The sequence below is a fragment of the Arvicanthis niloticus genome, chromosome 20, assembly GCF_011762505.2.
Source record: "Arvicanthis niloticus isolate mArvNil1 chromosome 20, mArvNil1.pat.X, whole genome shotgun sequence".
In the NCBI taxonomy this organism is placed as follows: domain Eukaryota; kingdom Metazoa; phylum Chordata; class Mammalia; order Rodentia; family Muridae; genus Arvicanthis; species Arvicanthis niloticus.
The window spans coordinates 16,982,753-16,998,419 of NC_047677.1; the positions used below are offsets into that span (position 1 = coordinate 16,982,753).

Below are 15,667 nucleotides of genomic sequence, written 5' to 3' on the forward strand. Positions count from 1 at the left end.
CTGGGATTAAAGGCGTGCGCCACCACCGCCCGGCAAGAAGACAGACTTTAAACTGTCATATTTTAAGTCAAATTTGTTACTCTATTTTTCTAAGGCTGGAAAGGAACCTTGAATGGTTATTTAAACTTTTGTTCTAAACCAGTGGTTCTCAACCTGTGGATCAAACAACCCTTTTACAGGGTTGCATATCAGATATTTGCATGATTCCTAAGTTACAAAATTACAGTTTGAAGTATCAATGAAAATAATTTTATGGTTGGGGCCACCAGAACATGAGGAACTGTACGAAAGGATCACAGCATTAGCAAGGATGAGAAACACTGTCCTAAACCAAGCTACCCAAAAGTGAATCAAATCATTTTTGTTAAGCCATTAGGAATTTTTTATACAAAAATTGAATTGCTATGGTTGAACTTAGTTCATTATTTCTACTGTACAGAGATCATAGGTTATCTGCTTAAATTCCTCCCATATTATCGTGTTAGTAGTGACCTTATGAATCAAGCACTCATTTCCCCAACAATGCTTCATGAAATAGCTCACCTCAAACTTAGATGCAAGACAATAAGCACTCATTTTTTTGTTCATGAGCTCATGTGTCTGGGGTCAGGTTTGCTTGTCTGTTTACTATGTCAGGAAGCAGGTGAACCTGGGTTTGGTTGCTTTAACATGCACAGTCTCTTCTTGGTGCCATTCTCAATGAGGGTTCTGATCTGTAGGCCGGCCTGGAGATGTGAAGCGGAGAGGGGAGGGACATCCAGGAGAAGGCCCCCATGTGAGAACTGGTACAACTTCACTTCAGCCACATGCATCAGGTCAAAGGAAATCTTAAAAAGCTCCCAGCTACATGGCTGTGGGAACACAGCACAAATCTTGATCGTGAGAACTGGCAACTGAACTGCAAGCTGTGGGTAAGGACAGGGCTGAGAGTAAGGCCACTCAAAAAAAAACAAAGCAAAACCAACCAGCCAGCCAGCCACCAGTCAGCCAAGCAACCAACCAAGCAACCAGCTAGCTAGCCAGCCACCAGTCAGCCAGTCAACCAAGCAACCAACCAAGCAACCAGCCAGCCAGCCAAGCAACCAACCAACCAACCAGCCAGCCAAGCAAGCAACCAGGGAGCTGCCAGCCAGCCAGGCAGGCAGGCAGGCAGGCAGCCTAACTCCATTTAGTTTAGTTTTTGCTTTGTTCTACTGAAAGCAGACCTTACCATGCACCCCAGACGGACCTCCCAGTCTCCTCCTTGTCAGCCTTCCAAGTGCTGGACTGCACTGCAGGCAAGCCAGTCAAGACTGGCTCCATAGCATCTTTAACACAAGTAATCTGACATTAACGGTGTCTCCCTGTCACCTTGCACCAACGCAACACCAACCACTCGTCATCACACAAGGCCGCAGGAGTGGTGTCCCACTGACATCACGGCAGGTGGAGGGAAAGGGCAAGCTGGAATGTTAAGACCATAGGAATGGAGACATAGAATTTGGTAGCTGCAGAAAAGCATGGCATAAAAGTTCCCTTACATAAGAGACCGTTTGTATTTTAAAACTAAGGAACTGATATAGCTAAAGTCGCTCCCTGGGATCTCTCACACGCTTCCTTATACCAACAGATTCATCCAAAGAGCGACACCCAAGAGCCTTTAAAATGAACCGTTTATTACATCAGATTGTAGTTCTCACATTATGTAAGTTACACATATGCTTATTCTGAGTATTTCACATGGAAAATTTAAACTTCTATAGGCAAGCAAAACCGTACCACACAATATATTGGGAAAGGGGATCTGCTAAACGTTCAAATAAGGCAAGTATTTAAAAACAATAAAATGGTAACAAAAGCTAACCATTCCTTTAAGAGAAGTCAACACTACAAGCTACATGTTCTTTCTGAGTGTATTCATATAATCGAGGCAGTGTTTCTTCATTTAAAACCTCAAGAAACGGAATAAGAGTCACTCACGGACAGAGCTGCCTTCAAGATTCCATTCTCAGCTGCGTTCTTCAAATTTAAAAAAAAAAAAAAAAAACAAAAAAATCACAAAGTGCACAATGAAGGTCTATCAAAAACTGAATCTGCTACCCTAATAACGGCTGTCCATGCTTAATACTTAGTAGTTTATTGGACCAAATTATATTTTTCCTGGGGGGGGGGGGGAAATTAAGATAAGCCACTGTAAAATATTTAGTTTGAAATATATGCTAATACCTTTCATAGAAATCAAAGATTATGGAGGGAAGGGTTATTCATTATGAGGAATAGGAAGCAAACACTAGAATGACCGAACATTTTCAGAGAACAAGCGCCACGGGGGACATGTGCATTCAGCCTTGCAATACAGCGCGATGCGGCCTTCCTATTCCAGCCAGTCTACTTCATCGAACTCCGAGTCATCCTTGCAGTACAGAGCCATGCGGCTTTCCTACTCCAGCCAGTCTACTTCATCGAACTCCGAGTCATCCTTGCAGTACAGAGCCATGCGGCTTTCCTACTCCAGCCAGTCTACTTCATCGAACTCCGAGTCATCTTCCGAGTCACTGTACTCCACAGCAATGCGGCGAGACAGGATGGTGGCAACGTCATTTTCAATCCGCTCATGCTTCGCTTCCTGTTCACGCTGCTCTTCCACTTTGCGAAGCTGAATACCTGATAGAGCAAAGCCAGACCAATCGCTTTAAATCAGATCCCCAAACTGGACACGATCCTGGATTAAAACCAAAAGCATCTGAGTGCCACTAATAGGAAAATAAAGAGCAAACTCCCCTACAAACAGATGTGAGTTATTAGGTCTTCTGTTACGAGGTCATCTGCAGACTGGATACTGACCCCACCCCGCTGAGACAGTCCTATGAATATCTGTACTTACTCACCATGCTCCACCCCAGCTCCCCCAAAGAAGTTAACCAGATGACCCCCGTCTATCTCCTCTGGGGCCAAATAAACACTGATGAATATATAATCCGTGGTCTTCATGTCTTTCTGAACCTGAAGGAAAGGCACTGCTAATTCTCTACACTCTTGACTCCCGCTTAGGAAATGTTGAATTAAGAAACAAATAAACATGGCCGTTCTTGTTTCTAGGAGAAGAAAGAACCTTAATCCTTTAGAGGCATCTGGCAAAACGAAGGTCAGTAATACCCCGAATAAATAGCTTCTACACCGGGAATACCATTTTAAGGAGGTTAATATGGGTATTAGAGAGAATTTTTATTAAATTTTCTGTATTGTAGAAGTCCAACGCTTTAAATTTGTTTTCCAGACAGACTCATGTAGCCTAGGCTGGCATGGGACTGAGCGTAGCCAAGGATCGCCTAGAGCTTCTGATGCCCCTACTGCCTCGACTTCCCCAGGGCTGGGACTACAGTGTTCAGTCTTACGTAGCACTTGGGATCCAGCCCAGGGCCCTGCACATGCTGAGCAGGCACTCTTAACCACTGAGCCACACCCCCAGCCCAGGGCTGTCAACTTCTTATTCATTTTAAGAAGCTCTCCTGCTTAAACATGTTGTTGTTGTTGTCCCCAAAAGTCATTTAAGATGTAAGTTCTCCATAGCCCTGTTTCCTAAACACCACTTGTGCAAACACATGACCACCTAAAAGCTTGTAGGTGTGGACCATGGCACTCTCTTAGGAATTCGGGAGGTTCCCAGCAGGACACTAACAGCGCTCTTACCTTTCCGAATGGCTTCCAGCAGCACGCTCCTTGCGTCACTGATTACAGGCAGGGTGGATGGATGGCGCTTTGGCTCAGAGGCAGGTAGAACTTGTGATGGAGGAGATGGAGGCATTAAGGGGGCATGGGGACCTGGGGCAGGAGATGGAGTTGGATGGAGCCCAGAGGGAGGATGAGCAAGAGCTGCAACTGTGACTGGCGAAGATGGCCGAATGCCAGGGGGAGGTAGAGGAGGTGGAGGTGGGGGTGGAGGCAGCCCCTGCACTTCACCTTGTGGGAGTGGATGAACTGGTACAGTCTCACATACTGGGGCAGCTCGAGCTACTGGGGGAGAGGGCTGTACTAGAGGAGGAGCAATTGGAGGGGGAGCTGGGTGAAGAACCCCAGGGGCGATCTGGAGAGGAGCTGGAGGTGGGGGCACTGCTGGGGCCTGCAAACCAGTGGCGGGAGGAGGAGGCGGGGGAGGGACTGGGGGGGGAGGAGTTGAGGTCATCGAAGCTCTTAGTGAAGAAGTTGACAAGGCAGATGGAAGAGGTGGTGGAGGAGGTGGGGGAGTGGGGCTCACAAACACGGGTGTTCTGCCTGCAGCTGGGGACTGGGGGCGATTCTCTGTCAAACCTGTAGCAGAACTGAAATGATACAGACATCCTAGGCGTTATTAATCAGAAAGCTGAAAAAGGACACGAGTGTAGAAACTGTAAACGACTCTACCACTAGCTCCATGAAAACAAACCCACTGTCATATTCCTATAGAAGCTGGAAACCACTTAACATTATTCCAAAGAATAGGAGCTAAAAAGTGTACAAGCAAATTAATAGGTGATGCTTTGGTTTATAATAATCTAACTTTCTGAACAGTCTCAACTTTGGATGCAACTCTCCCGTCGTCTCCTCAGGAGAATGCTTACTTCAGTAAACAGTGCTCAGCTCTACGCTGTGACGGGGAGGCTGTGGTGACCCCCACCCCCACCCCTACCGCACTGTAGTGTCTGCAGTCACAGAACACCACTTGGCTAACACGATGGTGTTTGTGTAACGAAGCAGTTAAGGCTCATCCTATGTCATGTCAGTGAAGCCAGTGGCAGCTCATTAAAAACCACAAAAGGACATTTACGCCGCTTTCTTCCTAAGGCTGCTACACCAAATAAGCCAGGGGTATGGGGCTTTTGTGGTTTGTCCTATCTTAAACTACAAATGGTAAAGCCAGTCTGTATTTCTCTACTAGAAAACCTCTTTAATATGCTTATGTTAAAAATTTCTAAGTTGGATCACATAACATTTTAAAATAGCCTTACTGAAATACTGCTACAAGCAACTTTCTATTATCTTGAAGTTGCTAATGTATTTTTCTTAATATCAGACTGACATCGTTGACCTCCGTATTTTAGAACTTTGCTAGATTGTAAAAACTCATTTTTTCTTAATAACTGTATATGATAATGCTAGTTAACAAAGCTGTAATTACATACATGAAAACACTAATCCTTAAAGCAATTAGCTAAATGTGCCCAGGAGAATATGCCAGCTCTAATCAGAGGAAAGGAAATACATTTCGTGGCTAACGGTGACTGGCTCCTGCTTCTGTAACCCAAGTTTTACTCTAAGTAGGCATTTATGGACAATCTCCGGCTGCTTCCACACAGAGATGGTAGACTAGAGCCCTTGAGACAGAAAGTATTTATCCAGAAAGCCTAAAATGTTCATTACTGATCCTTCAAAGAAAAAGGTCCCCGACCCCCAAGATAAAGCATTATGACACCGTCCCCATGTACCTGATACAGGTGGGTGTGGGCTTCACATCTCCTGCTCCATGCATTGGTGGAGGTGGAGGTGGCTCATGGGGTCTGACTAAGACCCTTTCCTCAGCTCTGGTTAGAAGTTCACTCATCTGACTGAATGGCAAGGCAGAGAGCGAGTACGACCCATCCATATGATCCACGTATGTCTGTGGCCTTAAAGAAATACAGAGCATCAGTGTATCCGTTGGAACCACTACATCGAGAGTCAATCTTGTGAATGCAGTTGTGTATCTCTGTGTGACTTGTTTTAACCAATGATTGGTAAGTATAATGACCACATGGACATTTTGTTTTCTTAAACTAATGGCTTCCAAAAGTCTTGTAATAAGAGCAAACTCTCCCTGCTTCTACAGCCAGAGAGAGGCAAGAGAGCTCAGAATACAGCCGAGTAACACAGCAACATGAGGTTTAGATAAAGTAAGATTTTGTGTGATCATGTGAAGATTTGTGTTTACTGACTGCAGCACATTCTGGGAGCAGAGCTGGTTTAACAGATGTGTAGAGCATGTCATAAGCTAACCAACTTACACTGCAAACAGGCCAGACTGCACCTATGTCTAACTAACAGAAATGCTTAATACAGTTTGTTTTTTCAATTTCCATTCTTTCAGTTTCTGTAAGTCAGTAGCTAAATAGCACCTCTTAGATATGTACTCTCTTAAAATAGGCCACAATACTTTAGCTGTGCATCCAATACTTTCTATGTGCTTTCAAAAGAAAAAAATTAAGCTATTTTCCAATAAAATCAGTATGATAACATATACATAGATTTTTCCACAGAAGCTTGAAAGGATATCTGTTATGGTAGCAGGGTACTTAGATAGGGCTCCTGGCCACTGAGAAAGGAAGAGGATCTAGCCCACATGTCTGTAAAAGAAAGTAATTCTGTTTGAAATCCCTGACATATCTGAATTTAGGGATGTGGAAAAGAAAGGAAGTCAGGGGACAGAGAAAGAACAGTCAAACCTCAACTCTTGCTTCATATGCAATAAAAATCAATACCTTAAAAATATTCCAGACACACTCTAATATGACATTCTAAAACACTCTACCTGAAATACTAGGAGGTACCTAAGCCTTCTGATAAAAGCTAAAACAAGTCAGAAAAGTATACACTTCAAACTTCTTTTTCTACAAATGACAACACAAAGTTCAAATACGAAAATGACCTGCCCAAGGAAGTTAGAATTCAGCAGGTTCAGTGGTCAGGGCTGAAACAATTTCTGTTGTTAGAGAGCCTTCCAATTCAACACTTCAAAAGGCAAGACTTGGAAGTATAGAGCAGTATTACAGGTAAATCCAATGTTTACCATTCATTAAACAAACAAACAAACAAACAAACAAACCTCGTCTCAAAATGCGAGGCTGGGCCGTTAGCAACTTCAATGTGCTTGTGCAGGAGGTCAGCATCATCCTCGGCCAGCTCTGGACCCTGGGCCAGCTTCTGCCATTCCCGCCGCCTGTCGTGAGGTGCTCTTGGCACTTTCTCTGGTTCATGAGGACGGTCTAGATTTTTCTGCTATAACAGATGTAATAAAACAAAGCCAGGTGGTGAAATGCTAAATCCTCAAAAGGAGGTTATAACAATCAAAATAAAACTCTCAGATCAATACTGAAAATGACAATGTCATCATAATATAGCAAAACAGAGAACCATTTTACTATACATTCAGAGTTAAAATGGATCCAAGGTCGCTGCAATCCCAGTTTTTCACCATGGTTTGGTAACTCAATTTCAAACCGAGAGATTAGATACAAAATAGTGTGCTCCTAGATTTAAGGCAGAAAGTCCTCTGAATGGAAAAAAGTCACTATCACTTACTCTTAAACCTACTTTTAATAAGTATCAATGTTTTACCACGAATGGAACTGTCAACCCCCAATCAAATAACGAAGACAGTAAATTATCTGTATGGGAAACGGCCAGAGATTAAAATCAGGAGAGACAGTATAGAAAGGCCTGGAGAAGGTACAACAAGTATCAAATGTCCAAAGGGACAAAGCAGGTAACATACATGAACAAAGCCTGTCAGGTATAAGATGGGACATGCTACAAAGTTGACAAGCATGGCCATATAAGGAGTTCTCTTCAAGCACAATTTAAAAACCCTTGTGTGTAGCGACCGAAACCTGTGTTCAGGAGCACTCTGGCCTGCCAGTCCCCACTGCAAACCCCAGCCAGAACACAAGGGCACTGTCCAGCACATAAGCATGCAACAAGAGGGCATGATGGGGACTGAGGAAAGCCGAGATCAACAGAAGCATGGTGAAGACAAACTGCCTCTGCTGTGCCCAAATAAAGCTTATTTCTTCCTTCTTTGTGCTTGTAAAGTCATCAGATTTTAAATATGAAATAAAGCAGATTCCAGAAAGTTGTATCAAAGTGGAGAAGTAAAGTGCCACAGACTGGCAACGAGGATTTGGTGAGAATACAATAACCTGCTGAAGACAGCCAGGCCACGTGGTGTTGCACAAGCACAATGGCTTAACTTACCAACTTCACTCACATCTACACGATACTTTCTTGTGATCTGAGTAGTTATAAGGACTTTAACGCATGGACCCAACAAAGCAAGGCTGCCAAAGTGTAGATTAACGTTTCCCAGAAGTGTAGATTAACGTTTCCCAGAAGTGTAGATTAACAACGTTTCCCAGAAGTGTAGATTAACAACGTTTCCCGGGTGCAACAATACATGAATACATAAAAAATAACTTCAAGTGTTTGACTGACTCTCTTGTAATACCTTCTGCTTTCTCTTTTCCTTCCTCTTATCCTCTGTATCTTGCAACATCTTTTCTTTCCACAGATCAAAGAAATATGAAGGGTTGGTGTAAAACTTCAGCCCTTCCTTTCCATCGTCCCTGGAAAACACCCCCAACACAGAGTATTAGATGAGACAGAGCAACAGAGCAACACTTACCACTGAAGTGTGCTTCCCTCCCGTGACAACACATCAGCACAGCGTGTGCACAGTAGTGCCTTGCCAGGCATGGTGCACATCGGTGATCTCAGCACTCAAGGCAAGAGACTAAAAGGTCACAAGTTTGTGGCCACCCCAGATGACATAAGGACATTGTATCTCAAAATAAATAAATATTGCTAAAATTGAGTATTATAGTAATACATTTTTTTAAAATACAAATCAGAAAGGAAACTATGAAAAATGGAAAAGCAGATGCCTTTCAGAGTTGAGTAATAGTTTAAAGCACTGTTGCTCAACTGTAAGGCCCACTTTGGCTGAATACTAAATTTCCAAGCCCTTTGGAAAGTTCAATTAGAAATACTTCTGCCAAATTCCAAGTCTGAAAGCAGGAGCATCGCTTAGAACAGAGAGCCTTCCGTGTTTCCACTAGTGTTCTGTGAACTCACTATCTTACCAAATCTAAAGGGGTTCCTAACTCTCAGCTCACTTACTCACATGCTGAACTACGGCTTCAAATAATCATTTCAAGATTATTATTTTTTTCCTTTTCAGAATATGAGCTTTACATTTTAAACTATCTATTTAACAAACCCTCTGAAAGAATTCCCAACAAACACTGAGTAATTCCAGACTTCACTAGAGTAAGTGGTGGAAAGTATTAAAAGCTACATATTCATTATGCAGAAAGGGCAGATGTACACACTGAGAACAGACAGATTGTAGCGACGATGTCTGTCAGTACTGGGGAATTTCAAGCTTCACTTTCTTAAGGTTAAAATTTAAATCAGGAAGACAATGGCAACTTCCTCCACACAGTTCCGGGAATAGCATTGCTAGTGTCTGTCCATAATCACCACTCGAACAGGCCCTGGCTTTTGTGTGTCAGAGCCTACAAAGTCATCTGTGAATAAAGGTTTTGTCAAAGCATTAAGTAGGAAGGCCATCCTCTGTTGGCTAGACTCAAAAGCAAATAAAACTGTGTGTGAACGAAGCACTTAGGTCTGGACTTGCACTTCTCTGCTGACCTGTAAGGAGTGAGGATATTGAGAGGCGGCGGCTGCTCACACACATCGTATGTCTCCTGCAGCGGGATAGGCAAGGTCTTACGGTGGAAAAGCTGCTGATCCTGAACCGTAGAGCTCCGGAAAGCCTTTCTCATGGTTATATCCTGCAAGGACACTAAAACAAAACCACAATTCCTAAGACAACTCAGCCGGACCACATATTAACACCGCTTGTTTGTTTCAGAGCTAGTATGCCACAAAGGCTGTGTGCCTTAAGTCAGGAGTCATTCTAAATACGGCATCATTGTATTTACCCTACCGTTCTCTGCCTGGCCTTCTCCGTGAGCTTTAGCACATGCTCTCAAGCATCAGGACACACTGCCCACCAATATTTCCTTTTCTTTACTGGCTATTCTTGCCCACTCCACCTTCTGCCATTTTCCCCATCTACCTTTATTCCTTGTTAGCTTGCAGTCAGGAATGCCTGAAGGGACTAATTACTAGTGTGTTGGCTCCTTGCTGAGGATACTATAAATATTACATATGGGTGATCTATATTAGTTTTGATGTTACTCTTCTGTTTGTATATACCAATTTCAACCTAAGCATACATTTTGGAAGACTGAGACTATCTTGTACATTAGTATCTGCAGTAACTGGGAGAGGTCCACCACACTCGTGATGATTTACAGCTAGCTTCATTTACTTATGAGCTCTCCAGCATATTCAAATAAGGTTTACATCACAATTTATCAAAGCAGTGTACTCTTGACATTAAGAGTGATTTTTTTTTCATATTAAAAAACTGGGCAAAGCCAGTATGATGGCTCCCAGCACTTGGGAGGGGAGGGCAAATTTGCTACAAGTTCCAAGATTAATTTATAGTGTCAAAATAAAACCAAAATCAGAAGAAACTTCCTTGCATACTAAATATATATTTGTATTGTAAGTATACAAATACCACATCAATAGCAATGTCAATAATCACTCAGAGTTTTCAATCATTTTCCCTACAATACCCTAACATTTCTTAAGGACAACTCATGGACATGTGAATCTGTATGTCACAAGGGCAGCCATGGCACGGCTCCACAATCATGGTCACAGAAGAGCTACACTTCAGCAGGTCCACACACTTGACACATATGTACAATCATCAGAATACAGTTTAGAGCTTCCCCAACTATCAGCAGAGAGCAGCTTGGGAGATATGTAATGGGTAAATACTGTATGTGATAGGTGCTTTCTCTAATTTTCATGACATTTAACTTTTCAACATTTCAGTGAAAGGGAAACTGCACCTTTAAATACAGGAAAGTTACAAAATGTACACTAGGTTCAACAAGAGGCTAACAGCCTACCAGGCCAGAAAACTCAGATCTGTTCTTGAGGCTACCAGAAGTAGCCTGCGTTTGGAGAAATGAACATGGATCAGTCATTGCCAACCGCCCTCTCTCCTAATCAACCGTGAACCAAAACAGTGCCTGGTGCCAGATGCCCAAAGCCATTTTGGTAAAGGATATAAAACGTATGCAAGAGAGTAAGAATTTTTCTAGCTTCAGCTCCTCAGTATGTCATCTTAGTGATAAAGCAGACATCGTGACAAAAGTCCCTTCCACTCAACATCTCACATTACCTCAATAGGACTATACGCACAGTAAGTATGCTAGCTCAGTGTGTTTGCAAGCAAATTGAATTAAATATAATTGTATACATTTTTATAACATTTTAACACATTTTCTAAATTACATCGGCAGTTTCATGGTTGCTACCACTTAAAGATAATACAAAATACCTTTATTATACTCTGTAGTTTAATTATATGTTCATGTTCCTTTCTTTGAATTCCCTTTAAATTTCAAAACCCAAATTGAATCACAAATCTCCACAATTCTAAAACAAGTAGTCAGCTTTTAGATTTAGAATTTTTCTCCATGTTTCAGATATTTTAAAGAAATAACAGAAAAAAATAAAGCAAGTTACATATAATTCTAAAATATTCATATCTTTACTCATTTACTGGTAACTATATTTTTACTTTGAAGTTTACTGATGCTGTTAAGACTTTTATTATTTATTAAGACACTTAACAGTATGAGAGTAACCAGAATGCAACATATATACATATATGTATATATATATATGTATATACGTATATATGTACATATATACATACATACATATGTATATATACATATATATGTATATATATATGCATGGAACTGTCAAGGAAGAAAATCAATAAATGTGGTATTTTAAAAGTAATAGCATTTTGAAATTAAATGTTCATATGTATATAGATACGAAACTGAATTATACAAGTACTATTACTGGCATACAATTGTAACTAGATATTAAAAAGAAAATGTTGACATAAATTATATTTGAAAGTATTTATGATTATAATGTATTTCTCAGCAGTAACAATTACAGATGTATTTCATAGATTTTAAGGAACGTGATTAATGTATATAAACATACTTCAAAGGAACCTACAGAGGTGAGACAGATGTGTGGCAAACTGTTTGGGCCTAGAACACAAGAAAACTCTCACAATTACACAATAAAAAGAGAATCCCATCCTAAAATGGGCAAACGCACGGGACTTAGAAGGAAAAGCTAGGGGCAGAGAACTGAATGGGTATTTCATCAAGAAAACATATACAGGGCTCTAATGTCATTAGCCATCAGGATCTCATGAATAAAGTGAAAGACGCCCTGGTCACAAGAGACCACTTACTATGTCATTCACCCACAGGACATGTCCAGAACAAGGCAATCAGTGACAGGGAAGATCAGTGGTAAGACACAGGTGTGGTGAGAGAAGAAATGTAGAGTGGAACCTCTTTATGCTGTGCTTTTAGCACACTGACTGTACTTGGTAAATATGCTAAAGCGATCTCACCGAACTGTATCTCAATTGTAACAGATGCGGTAAGTTAAAGAGTAATAAACACTCGTTACATTATGTCAAAAGGATTTTGTTTAAACATAAAGATATTTATTCTAACATTCTACTCTCTGCTTTAAAAATATTCTTTAATGTTTTCATTGTTTAAATTTAGATCTATAACTTGAATTTGTACTAAAGATATTATTCAGAAAAAAAATTGATAAATATATTATGAAAAGTTCACATGAAACAAGTCCCTATAGCAGTGGTTCTCAAGCCGTGGTTGCAACCCCTTTGGCAAATCTGTCTCCAGATGAATGTTATAATTCATAACAGTAGCAAAATTACTGTAATGAAGTAGCAATAAGAATAAGTATGATCTGGGTCACCATAGCATGAGGAACTGTCCTAAAGGGTCACAGCATCTGGAAGGTTGAGAACCTTGTATAGTATAGAAGTGAACGTTATATTCTTAAGTTTCATTTCTTTTTACAGATTAAAAAAAGGAAAGGAATTTGTGAATCATCAATGTCTCAAGGCATTTTTTAAACAAACAAACATTAACATGCAAGGTATGTACAGAGGCATGGAGTCTGCTTTCACTTCTAAAATTTCTACCCTTACTAAACAGCAAACCAACCAACCAAACAACGAAAATAAAACAAAACCCTGGCATTTCTGCCTTACCCTTAGCATAGAACAATTTTTGGGGAAAATGTTCACTTGAAACTGGTAGTAGCAGTTGAATAACTATCAAGGTAATAGTTTAGCAATACTACACAAAGGCTCAGTCAAAGAAATTACATCCAAACCTTAAGATTTCAGATACTTTTCACAAGACTAAGTGAGAAAGAACTAAAGAGTCTAATTAAAATGTCTTTATGACAAAAAATTAAGAGATAGACAGTATACACAAGGATTTTTTTTCTTTTTTATGGAGAAATGGAAAGCTAGGCTGGCGGCTCTTACAGATAATACACAGACTTATTTCTGCACAGTAAAGAGTTTAATTAAAATGTCTTTATGTCAAAAAATTAAGAGAGACAGTATACACAAGAAGGATTTTTTTTTTAATGGAGAAATGGAAAGCCAGGCTGATGGCGCTTACAGATAATACACACTTATTTCTGCACAGTCACAAAAGCACAAAAGGTCAGGGAGCAAGTGTATGTTCACACTTAACACTGTTGGGAAACACGCTCACTCTCATCTCCTGCCTTGGTGCAACATAAAGGAAACTACAGAAAGAGGAAACTTACCTTCTTCCTCTTTAGGATCAAGCTGTGTGACACTAACAGACAATCGGTCCACACGTTCTTGCAGTGAGTTAACTCTGAAGGAAAAACTATGTGCTTCATTGAATAATTCTCCAAATATGTCTTCAGCATACTTACCTAAGCAAAAAACGAAACACGCCATGAATGTCCATGAATCTGACTGTCATCACCATTCACAACAAGCAGTTTAGCAGTTAAAGGCGCTGTTCTGTTGCATCTGGAACTAACTTAACCTTTAAACCCTATCCTAATGTTATCAGCACCGCAGGGGCACGTCGAGGAAAACTGACTGCAAATCCTGCCTTACTACATCTGCTTGGTGACCCGGGTCTGAAATGGGAAGACTATATGTTTTATACTTACCTTCCAGATGAGGGTAGAGAAGATTTGGATGTCCAAATACATACAAATAACACATGCTTTCATGCCGTAATCAGCATTTACACAGACTCTGCGTGAGCTGAGTTTCAAGCTAGGCACAGCAGAATCAAGATGGGCTACTGTCTCAGAAGACATAGAACTAACACTTAGTAGAGATGCACCACCTCCTCATTATAATTCTTTTAAAATCACCCAGAAGCTAAAATTCTTCCATTTTTTTTCTAGTCATGTACATCCTTATTACCAAAAAAGTATAAGCCAAAAGCAACCAGAAATCTTCTAAGGTTCACAAATCTTAAACAAGAATGATGTTTAAATAAATATGGGAAGCAATTTAGAAAGAAGAATAAGTTCAAATCTTTATTTCGTTCACAAACGAGACACTGGGACCAATGCCCTCAACTGTTAAAAGTATTTATCTCAAAAAGCAGTTTTAAGAAAAGAAGACATAAACAACAAAATGTCTGGTAGCAACCTGGTATAAAGTAAGATTCAGCAATAGGCCGTCTTAGTCTGAGCCCAGAAAAGATGGGGGGTGTGGGACATGCTCAGGGTGTTTCCAGATACAGTTTTGGCAGATAAAAGAAGCGTCCCAGGTGGGAGAACATGCAGTTACAAAGCTACCCACTGATTTAAGAAATGGTCTGGGTATAAATGTTAGGGATACAGAGATGAAGAATAATACTCCTTCACCTCTGAGAGAGCTCAAGTTCAAACAAGGAACCTTTTATGCTTTGCACGTGCCTGAAATCAGGAGCAGGGTTTTGGATGCTGCTCTGGCTGCTTTTGTGTTACCTTGACACGAGCTAGTCATTTGGGAAGAGGGTGCCTCAATTAAGAAAATGCCCCCTACCAGACTGTCTTGTCTGCTGGGGGGGGGGGGGAGCATTTTCTTTATTGAAGATTAATAATGGAAGGTCCATATTGTGGGTGCGGCCACCCTTGGGCTGGATGGTCTTGGGTGCTATAAGAAAGCAGACTCAGGAAGCAATGGGAAACAATTCTTCCATGGCTTGAGTCATTGACTGCCTACCCCAGATTCCCTCTGCGATGGATCAAGTGTGATATCAGAGTTTAAGTTTGAAAGAAACCCACTCTTTTCCAAAGCTGCTTATGACCAAGGCATTTTATCACAGCAACAGAAAAATGTAATGATGACAGAGACATTTGTATTTTTCTGGAGAGAGGGTCTATAGCTTGTCAACAGGTTTTAAAAGTCCGTGGCAGTCTCCCCAGTCTCCCCAATAAGTTTAAATGGCAGAACACTTTAGGCAATATTTCGTCTATTGTCTTTGAATTCTTTGTACTTCAAACCTACCCCCTCCCTCTCCGGGGAGAGGCAGTAATGATGTTACAATGTGAAACCAATGTGTTTCTATCTGAAGTTCACTGTGCTTACATTAGACCACCTCTCTCCACTGTCACTGTGAAAGTGAGCATAAAGCCTCTCATCTAACACTCTGTCCTCCACAGCCAGGCCTCGCTGGTGACCAACGCCAAGCCACTCGGTTCTCCTAGTGAACACACCAGTTTTGCTTCCATAACTAGCAAGCATGCCTCAAGTCACAGTCCACCCGTGATTACCTTTTAAGAACAGTTCGTGCAATCTACAGTTCATTCGGATGTTAACTATGTGCCGCATCATTCCTTTCACAATGGTTTCTATACTCATCCTATCGGTGATTCTCCAACTAGGCGATGTGTCATTACAAGAGCCACA

General features: G+C 41.1%; 1 protein-coding gene across 4 annotated transcripts in view; it reads right to left on the reverse strand.

Annotated features, from left to right (window-relative positions):
• Positions 1–1,635: 1,635 nt before the first annotated feature.
• Positions 1,636–15,667, reverse strand: part of Wasf1 (WASP family member 1) — a 48,098-nt gene continuing 34,066 nt past the window's right edge. The window contains exons 3-9 of one of the 4 annotated variants that reach the window (XM_076916982.1): positions 13,549–13,683; positions 9,418–9,571; positions 8,213–8,330; positions 6,815–6,984; positions 5,442–5,621; positions 3,670–4,298; positions 1,636–2,643 (exon numbers count right to left, since the gene is read on the reverse strand). In XM_076916982.1, the coding sequence (XP_076773097.1) occupies positions 2,486–2,643; positions 3,670–4,298; positions 5,442–5,621; positions 6,815–6,984; positions 8,213–8,330; positions 9,418–9,571; positions 13,549–13,683 (1,544 nt within the window). In that variant the 3' untranslated portion in view covers positions 1,636–2,485. Of the gene's footprint in view, positions 2,644–3,669; positions 4,299–5,441; positions 5,622–6,814; positions 6,988–8,212; positions 8,331–9,417; positions 9,572–13,548; positions 13,684–15,667 lie in introns of all 4 variants that reach the window. The other 3 variants (XM_034524836.2, XM_034524837.2, XM_034524840.2) reach the window with 3 other exon arrangements.